At 44.5% G+C, this 27,665-nt stretch overlaps 1 protein-coding gene across 1 annotated transcript in view; it reads left to right on the forward strand.

Moving 5' to 3' along the window:
- Positions 1-27,665, forward strand: part of ADAMTS12 (ADAM metallopeptidase with thrombospondin type 1 motif 12) — a 288,146-nt gene that overhangs the window by 152,750 nt on the left and 107,731 nt on the right. The window contains exons 4-6 of the mRNA XM_045787203.2: positions 12,063-12,259; positions 12,963-13,046; positions 26,023-26,147. Of these exons, the coding sequence (XP_045643159.2) occupies positions 12,063-12,259; positions 12,963-13,046; positions 26,023-26,147 (406 nt within the window). The remainder of the gene's footprint in view (positions 1-12,062; positions 12,260-12,962; positions 13,047-26,022; positions 26,148-27,665) is intronic.

A 27,665-nucleotide genomic window follows, 5' to 3' on the forward strand; every position in this document is an offset into this window, starting at 1 on the left:
ATCTCTTTTCCCTCCAAACACTTCTCTGCACACTGAGTGGCTTTTAATCATTTATTGTTTATATGATTCTCTGTTTCTGGCTGATGGTTTTTTTCCTCCTCCAGGAAATGAGAGAACATCTTGAGCTTAAGAACTATAATTTCTACTTTATCTTTCCCCAGAGAGGCTTGTGCAGGCCTGGCAGGTTTTGAATACATGCTCCATATCTTATGCCTAATTAACTATCACAGTTAAGTATGGGCCATTCCCGACTTATCATGGTTCAGCTTACAGTTTTTCCACTTTACGATAGTGTGAAAGCCGTATGCACTCAGTAGAAAGCATACTTCGAATTTTGAGTTTTGATCTTTTCCTGGGCTAAGATTCTCTGTCTCTCTCTGTCTCAATATGGGGGGACATTAGGGAGCCACAGCTCCCAGTCAGCCTCACCATCATGAGGGAGACAAGAGATATGCCTACAACCTTCTGTCCCCGCACGACCCTGCCGTTTTTCACTTTCGGTACAGTATTCAGTTTACATGAGATAGTCAAGGCTTTATTATAAAATAGGCTTCGTGTTAGATGATTTGGCCCGACTGTAGGTTCACATAAGTGCTCTGAGCATGTCGAAGGTAGGCTAGGCTAAGCGACGATGTTTGGTAGGTCAGGTGTATTAAATGTATTTCTGATTTAATGATATTTTCAACTTACAGTGGGTTTATTGAGACATAACCCCATTGTATGTCAAGGAAGATCTGTATACATATTGAATTTACTCCCCCATTTTTGAGAAGAGAAAATTCCAGAGTTTCTCCTTCTAAAGCTGGGAGGCCCAAAGCCACATCCAAGAGGAGAGTTACATTTGGGAGACGTATGACAGAGTTGCCTTCTTGGGCAAACAAGGAGTTAGGTGGAGGATTAGAGAGGAAAATTATATGCTTGAAACATAGTCCAACAAAACAAGCAGATTTACAGAGAACACATCTCAGGTTCCCGATATTAAGCCAAAAAGAGCTGCCTAGAAAACGCTAACAACCTCAAGAGGGCAGAAGTGGGCAGAGGCATAAAGGTTGAGCCAAGACGAGCTTGTCTTGCACTGATGGATGGATTGTAGCCCTAGGAAAGGGGGAGAAAGTCACAGAGGGCAGGACCAGCCAGGCTGCAGTCAAGGGTCCTGGAAAGGTTCAGGGAAATGTTTTAACTTATGTTACTGCCAAACCGCGTTTCACTGCAATGTGTTGGAAAATGGAATTTCTGGCTAATTAAAATGTGAGTTTATTTAGAAAAGTCTTACTTTGACAGCTGTACTAGTTGAAATGTTAATGCCTTAATAAACATACTTCAGTGATTGTGAAATAGTGATTGGTGAGTGAGTCTCTTTAGGGACCTAAAGGTCACTCTGGGACTGGTTGACGTGGTGATAGAAAGTGAGAGGTTGAGTGGATCTGTGTTCCCCCCAACATCCACCATCTATCATGGAAGTTACTTTTTTTTCAATTTGTTTTTTAATTATGGTAAAATCGATATAAAATGAACCATTTTCCTTATTTTAAGGGTGCATTTCAGTGGCCTCATGCACATTCGCTTTGTTGTGCAGCCATCACCCCTACCCATTCGTCTCCAGAACTGTCTTCATCTTTCCGAACTGAAACTCTATACCAGTCAAGCAATAACTCCTCACACTCTCTCTCCCCTGGGAGCCCTTGGCAACCGCCATCCTGTTTCTGTCTGTACGAATCTGACTACTCCAGGTGCCTCATGTACGTGTAATCATACAGTCTTTGTCCTCTTGTGACTGGTTATTCCGCTTCGCATAACATCCTCAAGTTTCATTGATGTTGTAGCAGGTGTCAGGTGCTGAATATCATCCCATTGTACGTAGGGATATACACCGCATTTTGTTTATCTGCTCGTCTGTCAAAGGACAGGAAGTCACTTTTTATTTTTTTTTTTTAAGATTTATTTATTTATTTTAAAGAGAGAGTGAGAGCACGAGTGGAAGGGGCAGCGGGAGAGAGAGAGAGAAACCCAAATAGGCTGTGCTGAGCACAGAGCCTGAAGTGGGGCTTGATCTCACAACCTTGAGATCACCACCTGAGCCGAAACCGAGAGTCAGACCTTGAACTGATTGCACCACCAAGACGCCCAAAGAAGTCACCTTTTAGAATAAACCTAGGTGTTAGAACTATCTGATCTCTCTCTCTCTCCTTTAAAAAAATGGAAAAAATAATAGGTCAAATTACTTGCTTCTGAGTGATGCCTCCTTGTCGTTTTGCTCTGGTGCGTGAGGAACCAAGATATAAGGCGAGGGCAGGGATGAGGCAGCCAGGCTGGCTAAAATCATGGCTCTCCCCAATCAGTGAAATTACATGAACATAACTGAATACAGCAGGAACTGCAGTTTTAACCTATTATAAACATCATATCTGTAGTTGCAGATAAGCTGAAGGAAAACAAAAGAACACTTAGCCTGACTCTGGTGTGTGGCCGGTGTGGGCTTGATGCTCCCCCACATTGTAATGTACTCCTTCCTTACAGCAATTCTGTGCGGCCGACTTTAGACAAATAATGAGGAGACTCCGGATTAATAACCAAGCGTCTGGAGCTCTAAACACGTTCTATGCAATAAAAATCTAATGCACAACACATGTAATTCTCAATTTTGTAGCAGCCAAGAATAAAAAAAAGAAACAGGTGAAGTTAATTTTAATAATTTTCTTAGCCCAAGATATTCAGAATATTATTTCAACACATAATCAATGTAAGTTGTTTATGTGATAGCTTACATTCTTTTTTTTTTCATACTAACTCTTTGAAGTCCAGAGTGTATTAAATCAAAACCACAATGAGATACCACCTCACACTGGTCAGAATGGCTAAAATAAACAATACAAGAAACGACAGATTTGATGAGGATGCAGAGAAAGGGGATCCCTCTTACACTGTTGGTGGGAATGCAAACTGGAGCAGCCACTCTAGAAAACAGTATGAAGGTTTCTCAAAAAGTTAAAAATAGAGCTACCCTAGGACCCAGCAATTGCACTACTAAGTATTTATCCAAAGGATATAAAAATAGTGATTCTAAGGGGCACCTGCTCCCCAGTGTTTATAGCAGCAATGTCCACAATAGCCAAATATCGAAAGAGCCCGGATGTCCATTGCCAGATGAATGGACAAAGATAATGGACTATTACTTAGCCATCAGAAAGAATGAAATCTTGCCATTTGCAATGATGTAGATGAAACTAGAGAGTATTATGCTAAGTGGTACTTAAGAAACAAAACTGATGAACATAGGGAAAGGGAAGGAAAAATAAAATTAGATAAAATCAGAGAAGGAGGCAAACAATAAGAAACTCTTAACTATAGGGAGCAAACAGGGTTGCTGGAGGGGATGTGGGTAGGGGGAGGGGGTAACAGGGTGATGAGCCTCGAGGAGGGCACTTGATGTAATGAGCCCTGGGTGTGTCTGCAACTGATGAATCCCTAAATTCTATCTCTGAAATTAATAATATGCTATATGTTAACTTATTTGAATTTAAAGAAATAAAAATAAAAGAAATCCAGGGTATTCTTGACACATACAGCACGTTTCAGGTACACTAGCGCCACCTGTGGCTGGTGGGCTATGTATTGTCCTGTGCTTCCCCGGACCACAGTGTTCTTTCCAGGGCCCGGGAAAGTGTGCTTATCCGGCTAAGTTCAGTGTTTCCGTTTATACGTCATGTATCTCTAGTTCCTTAATGGAAACGCTGGATCCTATTTTGAAAGCTCTTTGCCTTCACAGAAGAATGGCTGGGTGCTTACACAGAAGGAAAAATTCCTTTTTTTCCTCCTTAATCTTGCAGCTTCCCCCACCCTGGTCTCTTTGTCTTCCTTTGGAGAACCAGAAAATGAATGAATAGACACATTGCGTCAGATATCTCTCAATAATTATGTCGTTTACTGTGTGATTGCTGTTGCTAGGGAAGCACTGGAGATGGTTGGGGAGAATAGCCTCCGGGTACTTGCTTAAAAGGACAAACATTAACCAGAGAATTGGAGAAAATACTCAGAAAAATGCTGCTATTAAATTATAAATTGCGAAGAAAATAAAAGTCAAGGGCCTTCATCACATTTTTTAAGTTTATTTTTCCAACTTTAAAAGTAACATAGAAAACACAATAAAGCAGAGAAAAGAAAAAAATTACCCCAAATCCTACTTTCTGTAATGAATGAACTTCCAAGAAATTTGAGAGCTGGAATGGGGATGCCTTGTTACTTTGTGGGTTTCCCTCATCTGTTAGAGGCAAGAGAGCACCTTCCTTCAGAATAGCGGTTTCTTCAGGAAACAAAACTTGCCCAATTTCGGTGTGTGCACGTTTGTTGTTAGCATTCCGCTTCGGGGGTTGGGGATTGGAGGTGGGTAAATATGTCGAGAAAAACGTAGCAGTTGGAATGAATAAATAATGAAGATCAGATTAGACTCACTAGAATTCAAATACGTTTCTTTGTTTTATGTCATGCTCTATACACACTCCCATCCCTCAAATAAATAGGCAGTGAAGGAACCCGGATACTCATTCAGCAGACACTGCATGTCGGATGACACCAGGCTCAGTGCTGAGTGTTGGGTTACACAGATGATTGAGACGCTGATCCAAGTTCTCCCTTGTAAAGAAAGGCTTCCCCCTCAGGGGGGCGCTGTCCAGACCAGCAGGATGACCCAGGCAAAAGATTAAATGAAACACAGAGCTTTGAGCTAAGAGAATTAAGTGGCAAATCCATTTATTTGCTACATTTGAGAATAGTTAAAATCCTGCCTTTGGTTCATAACAATGATAATCTCATCCTGACCTTTACTAGAGAAAAACAAATTGCAATCTCTCTTTTTGGCACTTGTCACAAGAGCAGAGCGGTTCATGATTGCAGCAGATACAATGTCCCCTAGGATTATAATTTATGTTTCCTGAGTTCCCCCTGCCTTGCATTACTTTGTCAAGTGTGTGATATCCCAGAGGGCACTGTGTTCGGTGCCTTCAGTGACTTTAGACTATTTAGGAAGCAGATTCTTAAAACACACGGGGAAATGCTACACTCTGTAGCATTTCCTACTTTACAAAAAAACATTTTCTTTAAATTGAATACACTATTTAGTAAATAGAGTAGGATTGAATTTCACCATGAAAAACAACACAATAATATGGTAGACAAGAAACCCTTAGCCCTAACTTCTAATATGGGAAACTTTAAAATTCTGGATAAAAAACTTTTTTAAAAAAATTGCCCCTTTTTAAATGTCGATAGTAGAGTGGACATGAACATGAGCAGAGCTCTGATAGGTTAAAACAAAACAAAACAAAACAAAACACAACAAAAAAAAAACAAAGGGCGGGGGAAGATGGGCATGCAGACACCAGATGTTCACCAAATGCTTAAGACGAAGATGCTGGCTTCCCTGGAGCTCTGAATTCTGGGTTAATTTAAGAGCATGTGTAGGTGATCTGTTAAGAAGATCATACACAGGGCTCATGGCATTGTGTTCCGCAGGACACGAATGGGCATGTAGCCTTTCTGAACGTGCTGTTTCTGGAAGCCATTTGGGGTGGTCAGTCTTAGTCCAGCTATTTACTCAGTGGAGGTATTAAAAGAGAACCATTTGCTTATTTACACTTAATCGACTTGCTGATCCGAGGAGCGGGATCAGATGCTACCACTTGGAGAGGAAAGCAACCCACCCCTTGAGAGTTACGGATGAGCAGAGATAATGCTTACAGACATGGAAGGAGTGATGAACTCATCATATCCTTCAGGATTCTATGTTTATGTGTGACAGAAAACCCTAACTAAGATGTATTGATTTGAAATATTGTTACTGAGTGCAAGGAACTCTTCTAGGTGCTGGGGATAGAAGGATGAACAAAACAGACAAAACAGCCCTCTTCCATTCTAGTTGAAAAATAGACTTTTATTTATCTCTCACATAAATGACATTTGGAGATAAGATGTCCAAGACTGGCGTTGTCCTCCACAGTCATCAGGGACTCAGACTCCTGTTGCCTATCTTCTAACCTGTTCTGTCTGTCTGGCTGCCATGTTCTTGTCCAGACCATCCACATTCAGGGCCACGAAGGAAGAAGAGGAATAGAAGTCCCTGTGCCCTCCTTTTAAGCTCTATAAGTTACATGTGGTGTTTCCCCTTGTGTCCCATTGGTCAGAATTGAGCTGCAAGGGTGGCTGGGAAATTTATTCTTGATTCTAGGAGGTCACATGCCCAGCAAAAAAATCTAGAAGGAAGAGAAATACTGGGGCAACTGGAGGTCTGACACAGTCATAAAGGCAGGCACAAATTGCCTTAGACATGTTCAGTATTTGATATGATAGTTTTAGGGATTGGATACAACCCACAGAGCAGGAGCTTAGACAGATGGGAAAAGGACACTGAGCGGGGAGGGTCCCCACCTTAGGTTGCCCACTACCTTACAATGGCCTCGATCTGTTTGCATAGCACAGATTCATTTCTCCTCCCTGGATCAAGAGTTGGCTGTAGGTCCTCTTGAGCATTAAGAAAAGCCTGCTAAGCAGTTGGGCTCATATTATTGGACACATACTGTGTTTGTAGGATTCGATCATCTTTAAAGTATTGCCAGCATAGGTAGATAAAGAGTTCCAGAGTGGGCCTTTTCTTGGAAGGTCCTGCTGAAGCCCAGGATCAGCCCTAGGTAATTGGTAACATGGTCTCATACTGGTCCATCATCCATCTCCCCACAGATAAAAGGGTTCCATTCTTCAAGAGCCCCCTCTTCTGTCTCCCCACTTTCTCAGTTGTTCTACTTGAGTCATACATCTTTTTTTTTTTTTTATTTTTAACCTAACTTTATTTTTTAATTTTTTAAAAATTTTTATAATGATTTTTTATTATATTATGTTAGTCACCATACAGTACATCCCCGGTTTCCGATGTAAGGCTCGATGATTCATTAGTTGTGTATAACACCCAGTGCACCATGCAATACGTGCCCTCCTTACTACCCATCACCAGTCTATCCCATTCCCCCACCCCCTCCCCTCTGAGGCCCTCAGTTTGTTTCTCATAGTCCATAGTCTCTCATGTTTCAGTTCCCCTTCTGATTACCCCCCTTCTTTATCCCTTTCTTCGAAGCCCTACCGATCATCCTAGTTCTTATGTTCCATAGATGAGAGAAATCATATGATAATTGTCTTTCTCTGCTTGACTTATTTCACTTAGAGTCATATGTCTTTCTGATCCATTGAGATGTAAACCTTCATTAAGACCAGGGAGAACCCTGGGAAGAGAGCATAAGCTACTTGAAGAAACAGGTACCCTGCGTTTCTGTTCCCACTCTGTAGCTCCTGGAAAAGACGGCTTCTCCTTCATTTCTACAGATCATCTTAGAATGACAGATCCTTATTCTCTGAAGAAGCGTCAGCAGCATTTAACCTGAGTTTCTTCCTGAGCTAGGAATCCTTAAAAGCTGTATTTCCTAAGTGATGTGCCGACGAACATGAGGTATTAATGAGAGCTCTGAAAACAGCAGTCCCAAAGTCGAGAGAGCTTGGCAAGACTGTACTAAATTCCCTGCTTAGATTGCAGTATAGCTAATTATTTACAAACTGGTGGAATTCTATATTCTATGAAAATGTAACTGTGCAGAAATAAAGTCTTTCTGAACACCTTCAGAAATGGAGAGCTCACCACCGAGGACCTAGAGGCTATGTGTAAGACGCCTTTCATGGTGCCTTGGGTGAAGTGTAAAAGTCCCTCAGTTACTCACCATTTCCTTACTAAGCCAAGGAAGGCTGTCATTAGAGTTCTATCAATGTTTCAGCTTTTTGGGACTCATTATTCTACTTGATTGATTATTTGAATTTTTGTTTTTTTCATCCTCTTCTGCCCCTAGCTGCCTCTTCCATACTGGTCTTCACTGTGAGAAATGCATCAGCACATTTATGTCAGAGCATGAGGAAGGGAAAGAAAGCGTGTGGGATTAGATCTCAGATCAGTGGAATTGCTTGTCATTGTAAGTGTTAGTAATGAGTGAAACTGACAATGTGAAAGAAGACAATAACAGAGCGTATTGTTTTATAAGTTCTCATTCTGATTATTGGCTCTCTGGAGCGCTTTAAAAACCTCCCTTTCACCTGTACTTGATTTAATTATGTTGTTATTTTGGGAGGTTTCACATTTCCAAAATGATTCGTCATTTCCTTTCTCCTTTTTGACATGTTCTTAATGAAGCGAGGGCATTGTCAGCCGGGACCAGCCTGCCTTTGGGGAGCATTGATCGTTTTGATTTTTTCAGGTACTTATACTTTTTGTCCACACCCCTAAACCTGGGGAATACTTGCTTTTGACATCGCCTGGTTATTAACTCTTAGACTCATGTTGCTTCGCTTGTTTATCATTAAAGACAGACATCTTCCCTTAGCAGTGGCCAGTTTTGAGAAATGGATAGTCTGTTACCTAAGGACAAAAGTAGTTTTGTCTTCTTTTTACTGAAAATGAGCTTCGTGCCCGAGGCATTTCAAATCTACCCAAAGCTGGCCCGAGGGGATGGCACTTCTGGCAGCTTAAGTATTGCTGCTACTGACTCTGGCCACCAACACTGACCTTCAGCTCGGTTGGGAAAGGCAGCAGTGCTCTGGTCGTAAGTGTGTGACAGCGGCAAACTGCCGAGTTGTGTGGGCAGTGGAAGGTGTGTTTGTTCAGCTAGAACGACACCAGAGCTGAAAGGACCCTTAGAGATGGTGTCATCTGGTGGTTTAAAGCTCTGCCATGTGGAACCCTTTTCTGTTCCATCTGCCTCCTGTGCCTTGGGATTCTTTCTCTTCCTTCCTTTTTGCATAATCTTTGTCTGAAGAGAGGGTTCTGTTACTAAAATACATTTAAGAATTTTTTTGTTGTTTTTTTAAGTAATCTCTATGCCCAACATGGAGCTCGAACTCATGACCCACAGATCAAGAGTAGCATGCTCTATGGACTTAGCCAGCTAGATGTCTCTAAAATACATTTTAAAAGTAGGAGTTCATAGGCACCTGGGTGGCTCAGTTGGTTAAGCGTCTGCCTTCGGCTCAGGTCATGATCCTGGAGTCCCGGGATTGAGCCCGAGTCAGGCTCCCTGCTCAGCGGGTAATCCGCTTCTTCCCCTGCCTCTCACCCGCTCATGGTCTCTCTCTCTCTCTCTCTCTCTCTCTTGCTCTCTCTCAAATAAGTAAATAAAATTTTAAAAAACCCCATATTATTAAAAAAATAAAAGTAGGAGTTCAGTTCACTTTCCTCATTCCATGGGGGTGGGGTAGGGGTGGTGATGAGAACACTGCTCCAAGGTCATGGGACTTCTAAGTGGCTCAGTGCAGAAGTGGTTCAGACCAGGCCCGTTGGGTTGGAGAGAGAACAGTTGGCAATGGTGGGCCTGAATAGAAGCTTTCTAGGTCCTATCAAACTTAAGATGTTCTTCTTTTTTCCTGGTGCCATTTCTCCAGCCACCCACTCTGGGTCCAGGACATCTTCTCTCAGTAGCATATACCTGGATTAAACAAGAGAAGTGAGACATTGTTTCCAGAAAGCCGGTATCAAAAACTCACCTGTTACCTATGGAGCTTCTCCTAGACAAATTTCCTTCAAGCATTGCTTAGGGCTGGTAGCGACAGGTCAGCTGGTGTCTAGTCCAGCTTTGCCCCTAGGATGACCGTCTTGAGCTAATCCTTTCTACTTTAACGAAGGTTAAATGAGGTCATCAGGGTGGGGTCCTAATTCAACAGGATTGGTGGCCTTAGAAGAGGAAGAGAGAGAGACCAGTCCATGTGCACACAGGGAGGAAAATCCATGTGGGCAGACAGTGGGAGGGTGGCCATCTGCAGCCAGGAAGGGAGCCGGCTCTCGGGGCAACCACTTGCCAGAGCCTGCACTTGCTGGTGTCCTGACCTTGGACTTACAGCGTCAAGGACTGTGAGAAAATAAATTTCTGTGATTCAAGCTATGGTATTTGTTACGGCAGCCTGAGCAGACTAAGACGGTCTGTGTGTGCTGGGGGGGTGACAGGCTCAGGGGAGCTTCTAGAATTGTTGGCATTTCACCTGCCCCTGAGGAACTGTCTGGATTGTCACCAGGCCTTGGAGATCAATGTGTAGGGCTGGCTTCTTGCACAGCCTAAAATTTTTTTAATAGAAGTGTTTCTTCTGTTAAGTCTGGGATGACTTCATGAGGACCCCACAAAGTCAGCCTAGATATACATGACCCTCTCTTCCTGCTCGGTCCCATAGGACCCGGATTGAATTCCACCACCACTGCAAAGCCTCTGGCACCACCGTAATAGAACAGGCGTCTTTCTCCTTGGGAATTATTTGAAACCCATGACATTTTCATTATCACGAGGTTCTGGCCTTTAGCAAGGGCTTAGTGTAGGTCTTGTTGAAAATCTTCGGTTGGCACGTGTCTTCACCAGACCGCATTCTCATTTCCACACTTCCTCCTGCCTGCCCATTTACTGAGGACCCACCTGTTTGTGGGAAAAATGGAAATAACTTCATAGGCTTTTAAAGTATCTTTTGTTTTTTTTTCTTAAACTCTGCTGCTTGATGTTGAGGAGATAAAAGGTGGAGGAGGAGGGGGGGTCAAGGCAGAGATGTGCGACAAGAAAGGACTGGGGGAAGCCGAGAGATCACCTTTATTCTACCAGCGTCGCCGTGTCAGCCGCCGGCCAGCACCTAACCATAGGCACCTGAGGCCTGAGCAGAAAGAGGGGCGCCCACAGCTGCAGCCAGCAGCACGGGGTCCTGCTTTAATGAATGGGCTACATATTGCAGGAAGCTGGTGGAAGCCTCTGCGAGGGGACCCCCACCGAGGGGGGTGGGTGATAAGCCTACAAAGTCAAGGGAGGTGGCTCAGGGAGAGCACTGAGCATCCCTGCAGCTTGGAAGAGGTTGGCTCCTTGAAGGAGGATACCTTGGCCCTTCCAGAATGCAGGCCATACGTGGGCTCAAGGGTGGCTTGCTCCCTGGCTTGCACAGGGAGATTTGGAAACAGTCTGAAGCATTCCCATGAGCTTCAAAAAGAGGGTGACAGACAGGGGAGTAGGTGGTGTGTAGAGTTAGAACCCACTGAAAACATCTCTGGAGATTTCTTAGGAAAGGCATACTTGTCCATGCAAAGCAGGTGGAAAAAGGAAAATAGAAGGTTGTTCTCCCACAGACAGATGAGGGGTACTGATCTCATTTGCAAACCTTCACAAGACTTCCCTGCAAAGCTAACATAATCCTGGTTACTTTACCAAAGTACAGTTTTATTATTTTCAAGTAAAGCTCATAATAAGTGAATTTGAAATTATTTAGACTTAAGTCTCTCTCTCTCTCTTTTTTTTCTTTTGGTGACTACTCCTTGGAGTGTTCTGACTTCACATAGACAGTGAAACTGGGGAAGCAGGAAGGGTTACATAGCAAACAAGTGTATACACTCTCCCTTTGTACCTTCTGGAAGTATATGTAGCTTTTCCAGCTTACATGTTCTCCAGTTGTATGCATGCTTACTCGGAGGGAGACAATGAGGTGTCTATGAAAAACTCATGATTTTAGGGCATAGAATGGATCTTCTGGACCTTCTGGACCTTAATGGGCTGTGTGACTTTGGGGAAATTATTGAACCAGGCATTTTGAACATTAATTTTCACATGTGCAAAACAGAGATGGAAGTACGTCCCTCAAATGTTCATGAGGATAAACAACTTGGCATTTTAAAACCTAGTACACTGCTTTGCTCATAGTAGGCACTGAATAATTTAGAGGAGGAGGAGAAGAAAATGTTCCCAATTTTTATTATAACATCTTTTTAATAGTGAGGGACCTCTTTAATGATATAAGTAATAATTATTTCGAAGAAATACTTGGAACCTCCTATAAGAGGCAGATTTCAGCTCTCTTGGTCATAATCATTCAAATTGGTCCCATTTCAGACATGTATATAAGAACATTGAATTCCCACGTTGTTAAACATAAATTAAACTTATGGCCTTGCATCTTTAAAACATAGGTGAGTAATATATGAGAGATACATAGCATTAGCCCACGGTCTTCTGTTTAATGTTTAGATGGTCTTGCCACCTCCCAGAAGCTGGAACGACAACGAGAGAAGTGGGAGAGGAACCACTGGCCCGGCAGAGGCCTGTCTCGGCGTTCCATCAGCAAAGAGCGGTGGGTGGAGACGCTGGTGGTGGCCGACACGAAGATGATTGAGTATCACGGGAGCCACAGCGTGGAGTCCTATATCCTCACCATCATGAACATGGTATGTCAGACTGTGGGGCAGGGAGTGGCAGCTGGGGAACAGGTGTCAGCCTCCAAAAATAAAAGAGACCTTTTTTGTTCTTTTCATGCCATACCTAAGTGAGGAAGGATGGAGATTCAGGGCCAATTAGTCTGTCTCTTAAAAATGTATATCCTAGGGAAATTGGGAATTTAGCATATTTTTTCTACTAGTTATATCTCAATTGACTCAATCCTTTCCATATGAGTTTGTTTCGCCAATTTATGTTAGCGCACAGATAAGTAAACTGAGGCAAAGAACTAGAACATGATTTCCTCAAAGTAGTTAGAATTCGACTAAAGTTAACAACGCCTGATTTCAGACTTCCCTTTTGCGTTCTTGATGTTTCCATCTTCCCAGAGAGAGTGTTAGTCCTGTCGAGGTGGGGAAAGATATTTGCCTCCGGAACTGATAATAAAAGAGAGAAAGACTCTGGGTCAGGGAAAGGGCCACAGAGAAGGAAGGCACCAATTCCTCAAACACACAGCCAGCCAGTCACCTTGGAAAGGTTGCCTTTAAGTACCATAATGTGGATTGGGCCAGGGACATCTCTCACTCTTCGTTGTAGTCTCCCCAGAATTCCTGATCTCTAAGACAACATTTATTTTAAGTGTATCACAATGCTATTTTCCACCGCCCCTGGCATTTATCATGTGAGCTAATGGTTTTCCATTTCTGACTCTAGGTCACTGGGTTGTTCCATAACCCAAGCATCGGCAATGCAATTCACATTGTTGTGGTTCGGCTCATTCTACTTGAAGAAGAAGAGGTAAGGGGTAGTTTCTCTCCACTCTTCTGACCTGTGTCCTTACACTCCCTACCTCCTTTTTTCAGGACAGCTCTTGATGGACAAGAAAGGGGGCACCAGGAAGGTGTTTAGAAGCCCATCGAGAAGGAAAATGATATTTCTGTATTGTTTTCTTGGGAATTTTGTGCTGTCAAGTGGGAGATGGAGAAGTTTCTGAGATAGACATTGTTGGAACCACCTGGCCATCATTTCCTCTAGTAACACACAAGTTAGATTTACAGCAGTGACTGAGAATGTTCCACCATGAAGTAGTTGCGTGGTTTCAATAAAAGTTAGGAGGGACACGGAAATGTTGAACCCTTTATACTGTTTATTTACCTCTTGCATATTCATACATACCCTTCAACTCTGGACCGTCTTGTCTCTCTGTACTTTTGCCCCTGGAAACATCATCTGTTCTCAGAGACTCACTTGGCTTCTCCACGCTGGGACTCTCAGTTGCTACTTCAAACCCAGACCTCTCCCTTACGCTCCAGACTCCCGTCCAGTTGCCTCCTTGCCATCTCACCCTGGATGTGTCAGAGCCCACCCAAACTTGCAAACTCAGTAAGTCCACTGTGGCACTCTTGATGGCTCCGGGCCCGGATCATCTCAATTCTTCCTCCCCCCATGCTCCAACCTTCCGTGTTACCCACCTCGGTAACCACACACAAGCCTAGGGGTCATTCTTGAATCCTCCTTTTCTTGCTGTCCACATTCAACAGAAAGGCTCACAGCGCTACCTTCAAGATCATCTCAAGACCACCCGCTGTCCATCATCTCTACAGTCATTACGTTGCTCTAGGCCTTATTGTAATCTTGCTGCAGGGAACTCCCAAATGGTCTTCTTGTTTTAAGACTTGCCCTCCATAATCCTATCTCTATGTACCAGTTAGACTGATAATCTTAAATGAAAATTGAGTCACTTCACTGCACAAAACTGTTGAATATCTTTCTGTTGTTTTTGGAACAAAATCAAAAATTTCTATGCCCTGCAGAGATTTTCATGATCATGCCTTCATCCCCTTTTCCAGTCTTTCCTTATGTCGCTCTCTGCCTTGTTTCCCACCCTTGAACTCCCTGGACTTCAGGTAGGTTCTGGAACTCTCACAGCCCTCTTCAGCCTCATGGCTTGTGCGCTTATGGTTCCCAATGCCCGAAACACCCCTCCCTTGGCTCTGCTGTGGCTGGCACATTCTCTGGCACGTGCCAGACCTTTGTTTAACAAATGCTACCTCTCCAGCGAAGAGTGGAGACTCTCAGTGACCAGCCGACTTAAAGCCAACCCTACTTGCTGTTCTCCATCACGGAATAAAGTTTACTTCCTTTACCGGTACTCCTCCCACAGTTTGCTGCTGTTCTATACATTAGTTTACTCTTCTCCTGCCTATCTTAGCCACCATCACAATGTGAATTCCTTCTTTATTCTTGACTGTATTCCCGGCCCCTAACACAGTGCCTGGGATGTGAATGAATGAAGTGACATTCAAGGAAGGAATGAACCAGCCAAGCTGGTGAAATGCCTTTGCAATCTACCGACCTCACCCGGCACCTGAAATATGTGAAGAATGGCCTCATTCAACTCTCGCTTGGCGAGACACTTAAGGCCAAAAGGCTCGAGGCAGGATTTACTATTTTCTGACCTCCACAATCAGAAGACTGAATAACAATAATATCTGGAGTCTGGATCCATTTTCCTTTTTCTCTCCCTACCATCCCCCACTTCCTGAATCACCCCAGCCATACTTTGGGTATCTGGGAATACTGATGGATGTATTATTTTTCTTCCTGTGAACCTTTTGTTATGAAAATTTTTCCAAAACTTGGAAACCAAGCAACACAAAAGAGATGTCATTTCAATGTCTAACATGACCTATCTGACTCTAGGGGAATGCAATTTTGCCTAATTATTATGTGCTATTGAGTAGGTCCTAGACACAGTAAAGTTAGGTATTAACGTGTAGAAAACTGACAGGGTACAAATGGTTTTTGTCCAGAAAAGGTGAAAATAATTTGTGTCTAGCAGAGAACTCTAAAGGTTGCGGTTTTATTGGTCTGTGGACTAATTTTGTATCTAATTTAGCGGTCTGACTTCAGCATATTTTCTTTATACTTTCACCACCTATGGTAGCGTCACTTTCCTGTACCTGCCTTTGAACCAGCTTAGACATCTTGTCTATCTTCTTATTAATGAGTTAAGTACATCCCTAACATGCTCACTGCATATTTATATGAGAATTACATTTTTAGCTTTGTAAAAGTTATACTTTGATACTTTGGAAGACAAATATCATCTACTGTATAATGGTCTCTCCTACATGCATGCTTAGCTGCAGAATGTGTAGAAGGTTAGGCTTTCAGACAAAAAAAAAAGCCAAGGAAAAACCTTTCCCCTCTGCAGTCCCTGTAATAGTGCTAGTCAGACCGTAAGGTGCACCTTCCATGGATCAGGCGAGGGAAGGCTAAGCTGAGTTTTAGAGGGTGGGAAGGAATTAACTAGTGAGCAAGGACATTCCAGGTTGAGGGACCTGCCCGGTCAGCGTGAGCTTGTAAACGAGCATCTTACACATAAGGACACATGACTGTGAACACATCACTGATAATGAACCCCCAAATGGGAGGCTGTGTAATCTAGCTGTGCACAGAGGGGACAGTGGACTATGCAGGAGGCAGGAGAGAGAATCGTGGGTCCCAAACTGCCCCCTCCATGCACAGCTGGTCATGTTGCTCACCTGGTCTCTGTGCTGACATCATTACTCTTCCAGGTGTGGAAGCCAGCGATCCAGAGACATCCATGACACCTCCCTCTCCCACCCCTCATATCCAGTCCATCATTAGGTGTTGCCAATTTTGCCTGACCATCTGCATTTCTATCACTTAAATTCAAGATCGAGTCCTCTCTTTCCTGGGCTACAGTTGTGTTTAATCTGGTCTGTTTGGATTCCTTTCAATCTCGTTTTCTCATTGCAGCCAGGATGATCTCAAAATGGTAATCCAATCATCCCCACCCCCCTGGCACCCAGCTCCCACCCCTGGTTTAAACCCATCCAGTGCTTTTCTTTTTTTTTTTTTTTAATGTTTTTTTATTGTATTATGTTAGTCACCATACAGTCCATCCCTGGTTTCTGATGTAAAGTTCGATGATTCATTAGTTGCGTATAACACCCAGTGCACCATGCGATACGTGCCCTCCTTACTACCCATCACCAGCCTATCCCATTCCCCCACCCCCCTCCCCTCTGAAGCCCTCAGTTTGTTTCTCAGAGTCCATAGTCTCTCATGCTTCATTCCCCCTTCTGATTACTCCCCCTTTCTTTATCCCTTTCTTCCCCTACCGATCTTCCTAGTTCTTATGTTCCATAGATGAGAGAAACCATATGATAATTGTCTTTCTCTGCTTGACTTATTTCACTTAGCATTATCTCCTCCAGTACCATCCATGTTGCAGCAAATGTTGAGAAATTGTTCTTTTTGATAGCTGAGTAATATTCCATTGTATATATGGACCACAACTTCTTAAGCCAGTCGTCTGTTGAAGGGCATCTCCATCCAGTGCTTTTCTAATTCCCTCTCTCATCTCCTACCATGCCCCTCTTGCCTTTGGGATAGAGCAGTAGTCTTCTCCTAATGGTGTCCCCTGCCACTGGTCTTCTTGTTGCCTGGACTGTCTTCCTTCTTGTCTTCACTTAGTTGACACCTTAATCCTTCAGATACCAGCTCAGTTCAGGGTCAGTTCACTGGGGGAGGCTTCCCCCACCTTCATGCCAGCAAGATTCTAGCATGTACTTTCACAATGCTGTGCATTTCTCCTTCACAGCACATATCACAGTTATAATTTCACATCTATTTGTTTGATGTGCTTCCCTTCATTAGTATATAAGATTGAAGGCAGAGGCTGGGTCTGCAACCATCTAGCCTTATTGGTATATAATAGATAAGGGAAAGAGTGAGCAGGTGAAGTCAGCAAAGGGCAAAGATGAGGGTCAGCATTGGCCGCGGTCATGACAAGACTTGATAAGGGATAGAGCTCATATAAAGGGATGTGGATCTGATTCTAGGGGATCCTCTGGGTGGTTCCAAACTGAGGGATGAAATGGAGAGAAAGGCACTAGAGAGATGGTTCTAGGGCTCCGTGCAAAGTGATATGAGTTGGGAATGCTGAGGCTGGCCTCTTCCGTAATGCCTTTCTACAACTCCCGTCTTTCTGATTCGAGTCACATCTGACAGCTGACATCATTTTGGACTTCCTTTCCTGTAGTGGGTCCAAGAGAATTTGTGGTTAATACATAAAGTAAAGTTTTTGTTTGCTAGTCACTGCTAGGTAAAAACCATTATGGATTTTCATCACGTTTTGAGAATAAGCCAGGATAATGGGATATGATACTCAACTTGGCGCACCTGGAGGCTTCCTCAAAGACTAGGTGGTCATGTTTCAGACCAGTGAATACTGAGGTACCCAAAACCAGGTGCTGCAAAGACATGTCAGGCATATTGAGACATCGTGGGCCACGAAATCAAAGAGCAGCTTCAGGTAGGAGGCAGTGTGCTCTCGTTCCTATCCTGCCTCCCTCCAGCCCTGAATCAAGTTCTCATTTTCCTCTTATGACCCTAATCCTATCCTTTGAACTTTTCATTCTCCCTCAAAGACTTGGACACAGACTTGGCCTCAAGCGCTTTCTGCGTTAGACCAATTCGATGGCCTCCCCATTCCCCTTTTGGGCCAGAGGTTAAGGATAGGATTACTCTCCTCCTTCCAGCTCTTGTAAGCAGTTGACATCAGGGAGAGTACCAGCTTTATCATTAGTCCCTCCCCTTTCAAGCTATAGGAACTTTGGTAGGTTATTTGACCTGTTTGTGCCTCCATTTCTTCATTTTGTAAAATGGGGATAATTCTATCTACTTCCCAGGGTTACCGTGAGAATCAGACATGTGAATTCCTGCATTAGTTAGGGTAGTATCTGGCTCGTAGAAACCAGTGGGTAAATGTTACTGGTTAGCGTAATCCTTCTTCTCATAATCACTTAGTCCCACCACAACCCTGTAAACTTGTTGCCATGATGCTCCTTTCACAGAACTGTGCAGAATTGTTAAAGGAAAATAGAAAATAGGAAGGACAAGGTTAGGATTCTAAGCTGGAGACTTCTTTTAAGAACAGGATAGAGTAAAAACAGGGATGGGAGTGAGTTAGGATGAGGCCAGATGGATCCCAGTCTCTGCGCTGTCCAGGGTCGGATCCTGAGGGCATCAGGCTGGCTTGAAGGAGCAGCAGGGCCGGCAGGCGGAAAGATGGTGACTGTTTTCACAGAGGATGAATTTCCCTCTTGGGCTCGGAGTGATTTAATGTTGGGTTCCCTTTTGCGAGACTCTGGAGTTAAAAGCCTGTTAGCTTTGGGAATTCAAGGTGGTGATTTCCCCTGCCCCTAGGAGGATTTTTAGGTCTGTAATAACCTATGTAATTATAGCTCTTTCAGGATAAATGTCAAAAATATTGGCAAAGAATTTGTACACTCACCACTTTTTTAAAATCAAGAATCTTTTCCTCTGATAGATGAGTTATTCCTTAGTTTTCACATAAAACTTTGTACTGTTTTGTCTTCTCTGTCCAATCTCTTTTTTTCTTGGGAACCTAAGCCTGGCTGGCAGAGAATAATCAGGTTATGCACTGAACCCCAAGCTGCTACTAGCAATTCCCAAGGAAATTGATACAGGAATTTTTTCATTATAAAGGGAGCTTACCCAGAGAGAACAATTAATAGCAAAAGCCGTATTTTGCAAAATCATTTCTCATCTCCCATGTAGGGCTGTTTGAGATGTTGCTAATTTCCTAGAGGTCTTCTTTGTGTCCTTCGGTATCACGGACCCAAATGAGTTGGGAAGGGGAAGTGGAGAGTGAATTGGACTCACTTGAGAAAATGAGAAAAAGAACAAAAATGGAAAGCTATTTTTGGGGGGTGAAATCAGTGTGGATGGGGGTTTGTCTTGATAAACTCAAATAATTAACGAGGGTGCTTTCTGGAACACATGTAGTCTGAGTCTCCCCGTATTCAGTGAGCCAGCATGACCTCCCTAAATTTCTTGGCAACTCGGGCATGCTCAGGGCATGTAGTATTGAGGCAGAGCTAATTAACGCTTCTCAAGCCTTCTGTGATCGAGTGCATTCAAGAAACTAAACGAGGGTTTCCTGGACTAACCTTTTATGAGACCTGGAGATGAAGAGGCCAAGGGGGTGCAGAAAAATTGTGCTCACTTAAGACCTCCTGGCAGAATCATGACATTTAGTAGAAAAGTAGTAAGGTATCCTGATGACCCTGTCACTGAACTTGTGTTAAATCCCACGTATTGTGGATAGAAGTTCTACATAGGGGCAAGATACCCAGCCACAAATGATCAGCAGCTTAGTTCATTGTGCACTTGTTTTGTGAAAAAAAAGAAAAGAAAGAAAGACAAAAGCAGTGGGAAGAAAGCCAGCAAGATTTTGAGGGGAGCCTTCAGGTCCTAACATTTTTTTTCTCTCTTCAGTGACTAACCTCCAGGTTATTCCAGAATTGCCCTTGTAGGAGTGATGGAATGTCAAAGAATAATCCCATTTGTTGCCGTCTGCCTTTCAGCTCCTTTCCTCTCCTTCACTCCTCTGCCAGTCGTCCCACTGCTAGCTTATCTCGACAACCTCACAGACCCAGCCCGTGTGTGTAGACGGTTCAGCCTCGACCTAGCTCTTCTGACTCCTGGGTGTCTGTTCTCCCTTCTCATCCTCATCGTGGTCAAGAGCTGGGAAGGGTGGTAGGTTCTGTTCCGCCTGCAAGCTCACCACGCTTCCCTGGATGCGATGCTGGGAGAGGACGTGAGCCTTCCGGGCAGGGATGGAGGACTTTCTTCCTCACAGCACACACGCCGCTCGAGCTTCATGTCTGCAGCTGCCCCTCTTGTCCCCCCACGGGGTGACAGGGGCAGCCCACGTGGATGCTGGGATCAAGCGGGCTTGATCGTGGCTGAGGAGTGCCAACATCAGGAAACATCAGCCCTTCAGAGGGGCTTGTGAGCAAACTTGTCAGCTTGTGCCCTGGGGGGAGCCATTGTCCTTTTCTCCCCCCTGGACAGCAAAGAAATCTGTCCTCTTCCCTGGAGGGGAACACTGCCTCTGTACTCCCAGTCTGTTTCTACACAACGTCCTTGGAAAGAGACAAAAGCTGTCGGTGCCTTTGCTCAGATCATATGGAGAAACACCTCCCAGCAGTTCCTACCGCAGTCACCAGAATTATTATTACAGATGCCGGTTGCTCTGTTCTTACCCCTTTGACCCCTTAGCTTCCGCTTCTCTAACCTGCAGGAGGTCTTGCCTCCTCACTGACTCACCACGAAACCTTGTCCCCGTGGGAGCTGCGCTTTTGTCCAGCACAGTGGGTGTATTCTTCACCCTTCTCCAGTCCTGGGGGGTGGTTGTGCGGCTTCAGTGTGGTGTGTATACCTGCTGTTAGGGCAGTGCCTGACATGAGCAGGCGAGTAAACCTCTGTTCTTGCTCTGAAAGAGCTACGGAGGAAAACAGGCGTGCAGTTTGATAATTCTAACCCAGGCAGCAAGTGCCATGCGTCAGGTGGGCACAAGAGAAACTAGAGGGAACCTAATCCAGAATGAGGTCAGGGAAGGCTTCCTGGAAATGCTCAGATTGAGTCTTAAAGGATGGATGCAGAACAGGTTGAAGGGGTAAGAGAGGGGAGAAAGGCATTCTAGGTAGAGGAGCAGCTCGAAGAAAGCAAGCTAAAGGGGCGCCTCGGTGGCTCAGTCGGTTAAGGGTCTGACTCTTGGTTTCTGCTCAGGTCACAATCTTAGGATTGTGAGATGGAGCCCCATATTGGGCTCTGTGTGCAGCAGGAGTCTGCTTGAGATTCTCTCCCTTTCTTTCTCCTTCCCCTTCTGCCCCTATCCCCATTCTCTCTCTCTAAAATGAAGAAAATATTAAAAAAAAAAGAAGAAGAAGAAAAGAAACAAGGTAAAAAGAGCATGGTCTATGGCATGTGGGCAGGGGGTGCGGGTAATATCAGCCGTTTGAATGTTGCTGGAGCGTAAACTGTGAGGTTGCAGATGAAGGGAGAGCTTCCTGAAGGTCAGACTTTGAAGGGTCTTGAGCCGCGGGTCATGATACGGGTAGAGTTTGGTTCTCACCAGATCAGCCCGGGAACAGCACAGAGATGGATTTAAGAACAAGGAAGAAGGGAGAACCATTATGAGATGATGCAGGTGTAAACTCAGGCACGAAATGATGAGTTTCAGCTCGGGCAGCAGGGAGTAAAGCGGGAGGGGAGGCCGACTTAGCAGCACGTGGGGACAGATGGGGATGCAGGATGTGGGGAGAGAAGACCAACTGGAGAGACATCCTGGTGTTTCTAGATGAGACCGCTAAGCCGACGGTGCTTCAAGCAAGAGGAACCAGGAAGAGTAGCAGGTTAATACTGTGGGGGCAGGATTTGGGGGATGCTGAGCTGGGGGCTCCTCTGGTGCTATTTAGAGGGTGCCCATCAGGAGGCTTGCGTGCACGAGTCTGCACTCTCGGAGAGGTTTGGGGTGAGATACAGATTTGAGAGCCAGCAGCACATTGACGATTTCCCCAGATCTGACTGCGACTGAGAGTGAACTAAGCAATGAGCCAAAAGAAGGGCAGAAGAGCCTGTAGCGGAGCCTGAGAAGTGGTCAGAGACCAGGAGGAGGACGAAGAACTGGGTGTCTTGCAAGTGGAGGGTCTCTTCCTGTGTTTGTCTCCTCCCGAGGGGTGGGAGTGTGACCTGGGGGAGTAGAAATAAGCAATAATCATCCACTGGCTAACTGCTGAATCATTCCAGTTATTCAAGCAATACGTTTAGAGAAGTCTTCAACAGTCTGGAAACCACTAGTCCCGGACTAGTAGCTGCAAACCAACACCTGCTGTGTGACTTGGCTAAGGTTGTGCCCCTCTCTGGCCTGGATTTCCTCACTGTTGAAGTGAGGAGAGTGGAAGCATGAAACCTCAGGCCCTTCGGGGAAATGGGCTCTGAGTGGTGATGGGAAAACTGGAGGCAGAGTCTGTGCTGCAACATCTGCTAAAGGACCCTGCTTTCCCCAGGACGGTGAAGAGCTGTCCTTGCTGACACTGACTTTGGCTCAGGTACTGGGGAGAGTGGAAGTTTGTAAACATTCACTTTTCTTTAGACAAACATTCATGGATTGGTATGTAAGGCTTACAAAATGGTGAGTCCAGTCAATATTGAAGCAAAAATCGAGCTTTTCTGATCCGGTGGTATCCCATCTTGAGCTGTGTGCCCCCACCAGGGACTTCGTGAGTCAAAGGAGAACATTCTAAGACAGGGTCCCTCTGCTTCTGCCTGTGTGGTCACCTTAACTCTACTCAGTTTGTATATTTATGGCTACTTGGACAGGGAACTTAATTGACCCTTTGTGTGGATATGTGAGTGTGTGAGTGTGTGGGCTCTTCCTGCCCACTGTCACCCATTGAAAGTTTCCCTTTGATTCAAAACTGTGGAATTTCACAAAAAATTAAGTAGTAAGTAACCCACATAGAATCATACTGAAAAGTGTATTACATGACTTTCTATTGCAACCCTTGAGCCTTAATTCAGACTAGTTATTATTTTTAAGATATTTTAAAAATATTTTTTGTTTTGAAATAATTATAGATTCACAAGCAATTGGAAGAAATAGTGTAAGGAATTCCCTTATGTCCTTCACCCATCTTCTCCTAGTGATAACGTCTGGCATAACTGCAGTGCAAGATCCTAACCGAAAAGTTAATATTTGTACAAACCCTTACCTTATTCAGATTTCATCAGTTTTACCAGCACTGATTGGTGTGTGTGCGTGTATGTGTGTGTGTGTCTCTGTGTGTGTACATTTCATTCTATGGAGTTTTAACACATGTAGATTTATGTGACTATTGCTACAATATAGAACGGTTTCATCACCAAGTCTCCACATGCTACCCTTTTGTACCTCCCTTCTGCCTACCACCCTAACCCTTGGAAAGCTCTAGTCTGTTCTCTATGTCCATAACTATGTCATTTCAAGAATGTCATACAAGTGGAATCATAGAGTATGTGACCTCTTGAGATTGGATTTTTTCATTCAGCATAATTCCCTCAAGATATACCCAAATTGTGTGTCTTCAAGCATTTGTTCCATTTTATTTTGTTTTATTTTACTTAACTTTATTTTATTTTATTTTAGAAAGAGGGAAAGAGTACAAGCCAGGGGAGGGGCAGAAGGAGAAGGAGAATCAGGCTCCCCACTGAGCAGGGAGTCCAGTGCGGGCTTTGATCCCAGGACCCAAAGATCATGGCCCAAGCCGAAGGCAGACACCTAACCGACTGAGCCACCCAGGCCCCCCCCCCCCCGCCCCCGTTCCGTATTTGAAAGAAACTGTCAAGCTGCTGTCTGCAGTGGCTGTACTTCTTTCTGTCCTCACCAGCAGTGCTCCCGGAGCCCAGCTTCAGCACGTCCACCCTCCCCCTGTTTGGGTGCTGCTGCTGTCTTTCGTTGCCTTTGCTCTGATTGGTCTGTAGTAATAGCTCATGGCGGTCTTGACTTGCAATTCTCGGAGGGCGAAGGGTGTTGAGTGTGTCTTCACGTGCTTATTTGTCATCTGCACGTACTCTGCGGTGAGATGAAACTTGGTGTTTGCTTATTTTCTCGTTGTTTTTATTGTTGAGTTTTGAGACATCTTTATGTATTCTGGGTCCGAGTCCTTTGTCTTACAAAGATTTCCCTCCACTCCAGAGCTCATCTTTTCATTGTCTTTTAGGGTTTCTCTCAGAGGAAAAGTTTTTAATTTTGAATGGGGTCCAATTTTTCAGGTTCCTCTTGTATGGATTGTGTCAAGTCTGTGAACTCTTTGTCTAGCCCCAGGTCCTCAAGATTTTCTCTTATGATTTTTTTTCCTAAAAGTTTTATAGTTGTACATTTTATATTTAAGTCTATGATCCATTCTGGGTCAGTATTTGTGTAAGGTGTGAAGTTCAGATTGAGGCTCCTGTCTTTCATCAGCATTTGGTAATTTTCCCAATACAGATCTTGCACCTGTTCTGTTAGACTTATGCCTAAGGATTTCTTTTTCTTTGGAATATTTCTAGATGGTATTATTTTTTAATTCATGAATATTCTCTCAGTGACCTCCTCGCTCATACACACAAAATAACAAAAGCCCGCAACCAAACAAAGAAGAAAGGTAGGGTTGAAAACGGACCTCAAAGCAATCCAATCGCAGTTGATGCTTTGTTTGCCAAGCCGCCCTCCTGTGTGGAGGAGCTGTAACTAAGGCGGGCTCCTCATGAGGCTGGCTACCCGCTGGAGGCACGCTGCACCCGGAGCCCTTGTTCTTGGAGCCTTTGATTCAATATCTGACCCGAATCACCTTCAGCTAGATTTTCACTTCTCTGAGGTTTAATTCCTTCTTATTATAAAATGAAAATAGCAATGCTTTCTTTGGAAATAATGCCAAGAAGATGCAATTAAATTAAATGAAAGAATATATGCGAAAGTATCTGGCACATAGTAAATAATCAAGAAATATTTCCTTCCTATCCCTTCCTTCCTCACTCCCTTTTTATTTATTTCTCTTTCCTTCCTTTCCCTTCCTTTCTCTTTCCTTCTATTCCTGCTTTATGCTCCTTGCCAGTTCTTCATGGTGGGCAGGGGCCGTTGGCTCTGGCAGGGCTGCTACTCTAACTGCGGCTTGACGAGATGAACAGGGGGCCGACCCCTGTGGCCAGCTTGTCCCCCCACGACTCCACCTCCTCCTCCACCATCCAGCAGAACAGTGAGGATTAGTACATAGTGAAGTCTGCTGCTTCTATATAAATTCATAATGCTCAGCAGTTCAGTGAGTTTTAAGTAGTGATGATGAACCACCTTTCGCTGTTTTTGTGAAAGGCAGGTGGTCTGTGGTGGTTCATTAACATGCACGAGAGGACCTGGAAGTGCCTATAACAGGCAACTGAAGCCTCTCAGGTCTTGTTTGTTTGGGGTGTGGGCCTTAGAGAAATACAGAATGGTACAGAAGCAAGTTTATAGTTCCACGTAGGGATTGTCCTGAACACCTTGGACAGAGCCAGAGTGATAGACTCAGATTCGAGTGGGCCAATGGAGGTTGTCATTCTCCAGCTAGAACCCACCCTGTATGAGGGACAGCTCCATATAGAGCCCCAAAGAAATGGGGCAAGTGAAAGGAATGTCTCCTTTAGAAATTCAAATGTAACTGGAGTCCCCGTAGAGCTGATTATCCCGCCCCCTCCTTTTGACAAGTGTTCATCCAGTTCACTTGGAACAGGTCCTCTCCTCCCATCCCCAGTAGTACCTTTGGGCCAAGTGGGCGACTCAGGAGCCCCGGGAGGTGCAGGCTGGGGGGTTCACTGTGGCATCCTGTGGTCAGACAGCCAGGGATCCTACTAGTTAGAAGCCCGGACAGATTATGTCACCCTCTGCCCTTCATCCACAGATGTGAGACCCAAATGGAAACCATGGCAAGGCAACGTCGAGTGCAACCCCAGCCTTGTAGTTCTCATGCAAGGGAGAAGCTTGTTGTTGAAAATCTTTTTTTTTTTTTTTTTTTTTTGCATTAGAAATAAAAATGCCTCTTTAGAATTGTATTGGCTTAGGAAGCAGAGAGCTGCCAGAGATGGAACTTCACACAGCTCTCGGTCTTGGCCAATGTATTTTTAGTTTTTCTTCAAGGGCTACCTCTTCCAGTGATAATTTCTGTCCTGCACTTCTGTCCTCCAGGGTCTTTTAATAAAAGTCATGAGGGTAATGGTGTTGAGAGCAGGGAGTAGGTTGGCCTCTGCTAAACTCCGACCAAGTAGATGTCTGAGGTGCCCACGCAGAGCTCGTCCCCCTCGGCTGCTTCCGAGGACTTGCGTAACGAGCCTTAAGCACAGGAAACTCAGCTGTGCTCATCTCTTCCTCTTCTTTCTCTAGCAAGGATTGAAAATCGTTCACCATGCTGAGAAGACACTGTCCAGCTTCTGTAAGTGGCAGAAGAGCATCAATCCGAAGAGTGACCTCAACCCGGCCCATCATGATGTGGCTGTCCTCCTCACCAGGTACCCCGGGGACTACATGGAAACCAGTGGCTGCGAAGCAGGGGGGCTGGCTGGTATTCAAACTTATGCAAGTCTCCTACTCTTTGCTGTTCTCGGTCATTTTTAAAGACAGCTTCAATGATCCAGACAACTCCCAATGCTCAGACCAGTGATGGGGCAGTTAGTAAACATGTGCAGCAAAACTCTCCGTGTTAATAGACTGCATCTGCTGGCAAAATGCAGGCTTTTTCCTATCCCAGTGATGATTTCATCTTTAAAATTGGCTTTTTCATGTGGCTCCATAAACAGGAAGATTGTTTGCAGATCTTCATTAAAAGCTCCTGGATCTCTTAGGCACGGGGTTTCCAGCCCTTTGTTTTATTTTTAAAAATTTTCCTCCAGTTTAGAAATAGGCAGCTATCTCTACAGAAATCAGTCCTCCTTGTAACCCATCCCTGACTGATGTTGAGGACAGAATATAGGCAGCAGGTCCCCACCCCGAATAGGCAGAGCTGTTTGCTTACACTTGTCTCCCTTTATCCTCGTGAAGATAATGTTTTGTTCTGATTACAGATAGACCCTATGGTGCTAATAAAAACCATCATCCTTCTAGGACTCATAGCTGTGAAAGGCTAATGAACTTTTCTGATCAACCCAGGCTCTGGGAGGCTGTTTGCTCATTGACTCAATAAATGTTTGTTGAATACCTGCTGTGTACCAGACACTATTTTAGTCTAGACAAATGAAGGTCTTCCATTCATGGGGGAGGTGAGTTCTCGTGGGGCACCCTGTGCAGGTTCGGAGACATCAAGAAATCCAGGCATGTATCACAGAAGAGGCTGCTTGGCCTGGCCTTTCAGCCACCGAGAACTTCATGCACTGGAGGGCCCTGTATGTGTGTTCTCCCTGGGGAGGACCGGCCGCCCCTGAATATTTTGGCCTGTCATCTTTCCCTTTGGTATCCCAGTGCATGGGATGCCTGCTCTCCAACCATCAGAATCACTCTTTGGAGTGAAAGTGTCAAAACTTCGGTTGAATGCAAACAATTTCTAAAGGGAGTCTGTGACATAAACCTCTTACATTAGGTTCATTTTGGGACCTGTGACATCAGTAGCTCCACTGGGAAGTAGGTCAATGTGAGGGTGTAATATAAGCACAGGGGCCCTGGGAAACCAGCAAGCAGGCAGGAAACACTGAGGATCTGGGCAAGAAGCCAGGGAAAGACCTCAGTGCAGGCAGGACCTATCTGTAGGGAAGAGCCCTAGATTCGGGACCACCATGGGAAGCTGTGTCAGCTCCACCTCTTTTCTTGTCCTGAAAGCAGAAATCATTTCTTCTCTCCCTCTCACACGAGGAAATGAGTGAGTTGATGATAGCTGGCCTTTGTGGAGTGTTCGACGTAGCACTGTGCCACGTCTATGAGAACAATCAGCATTCCATTTAATCTCCACAACAACCCTAGTCATTGACTACCATCAACCCTTCCCATTTTACAGAGGGGGAAACTGAGGTTTGGTTATGCACTTGCCCCAAATCTCA

The sequence above is a fragment of the Ursus americanus genome, chromosome 15, assembly GCF_024610735.1.
Source record: "Ursus americanus isolate L20-20 chromosome 15, mUrsAme1.1.p, whole genome shotgun sequence".
In the NCBI taxonomy this organism is placed as follows: Eukaryota; Metazoa; Chordata; class Mammalia; order Carnivora; family Ursidae; genus Ursus; species Ursus americanus.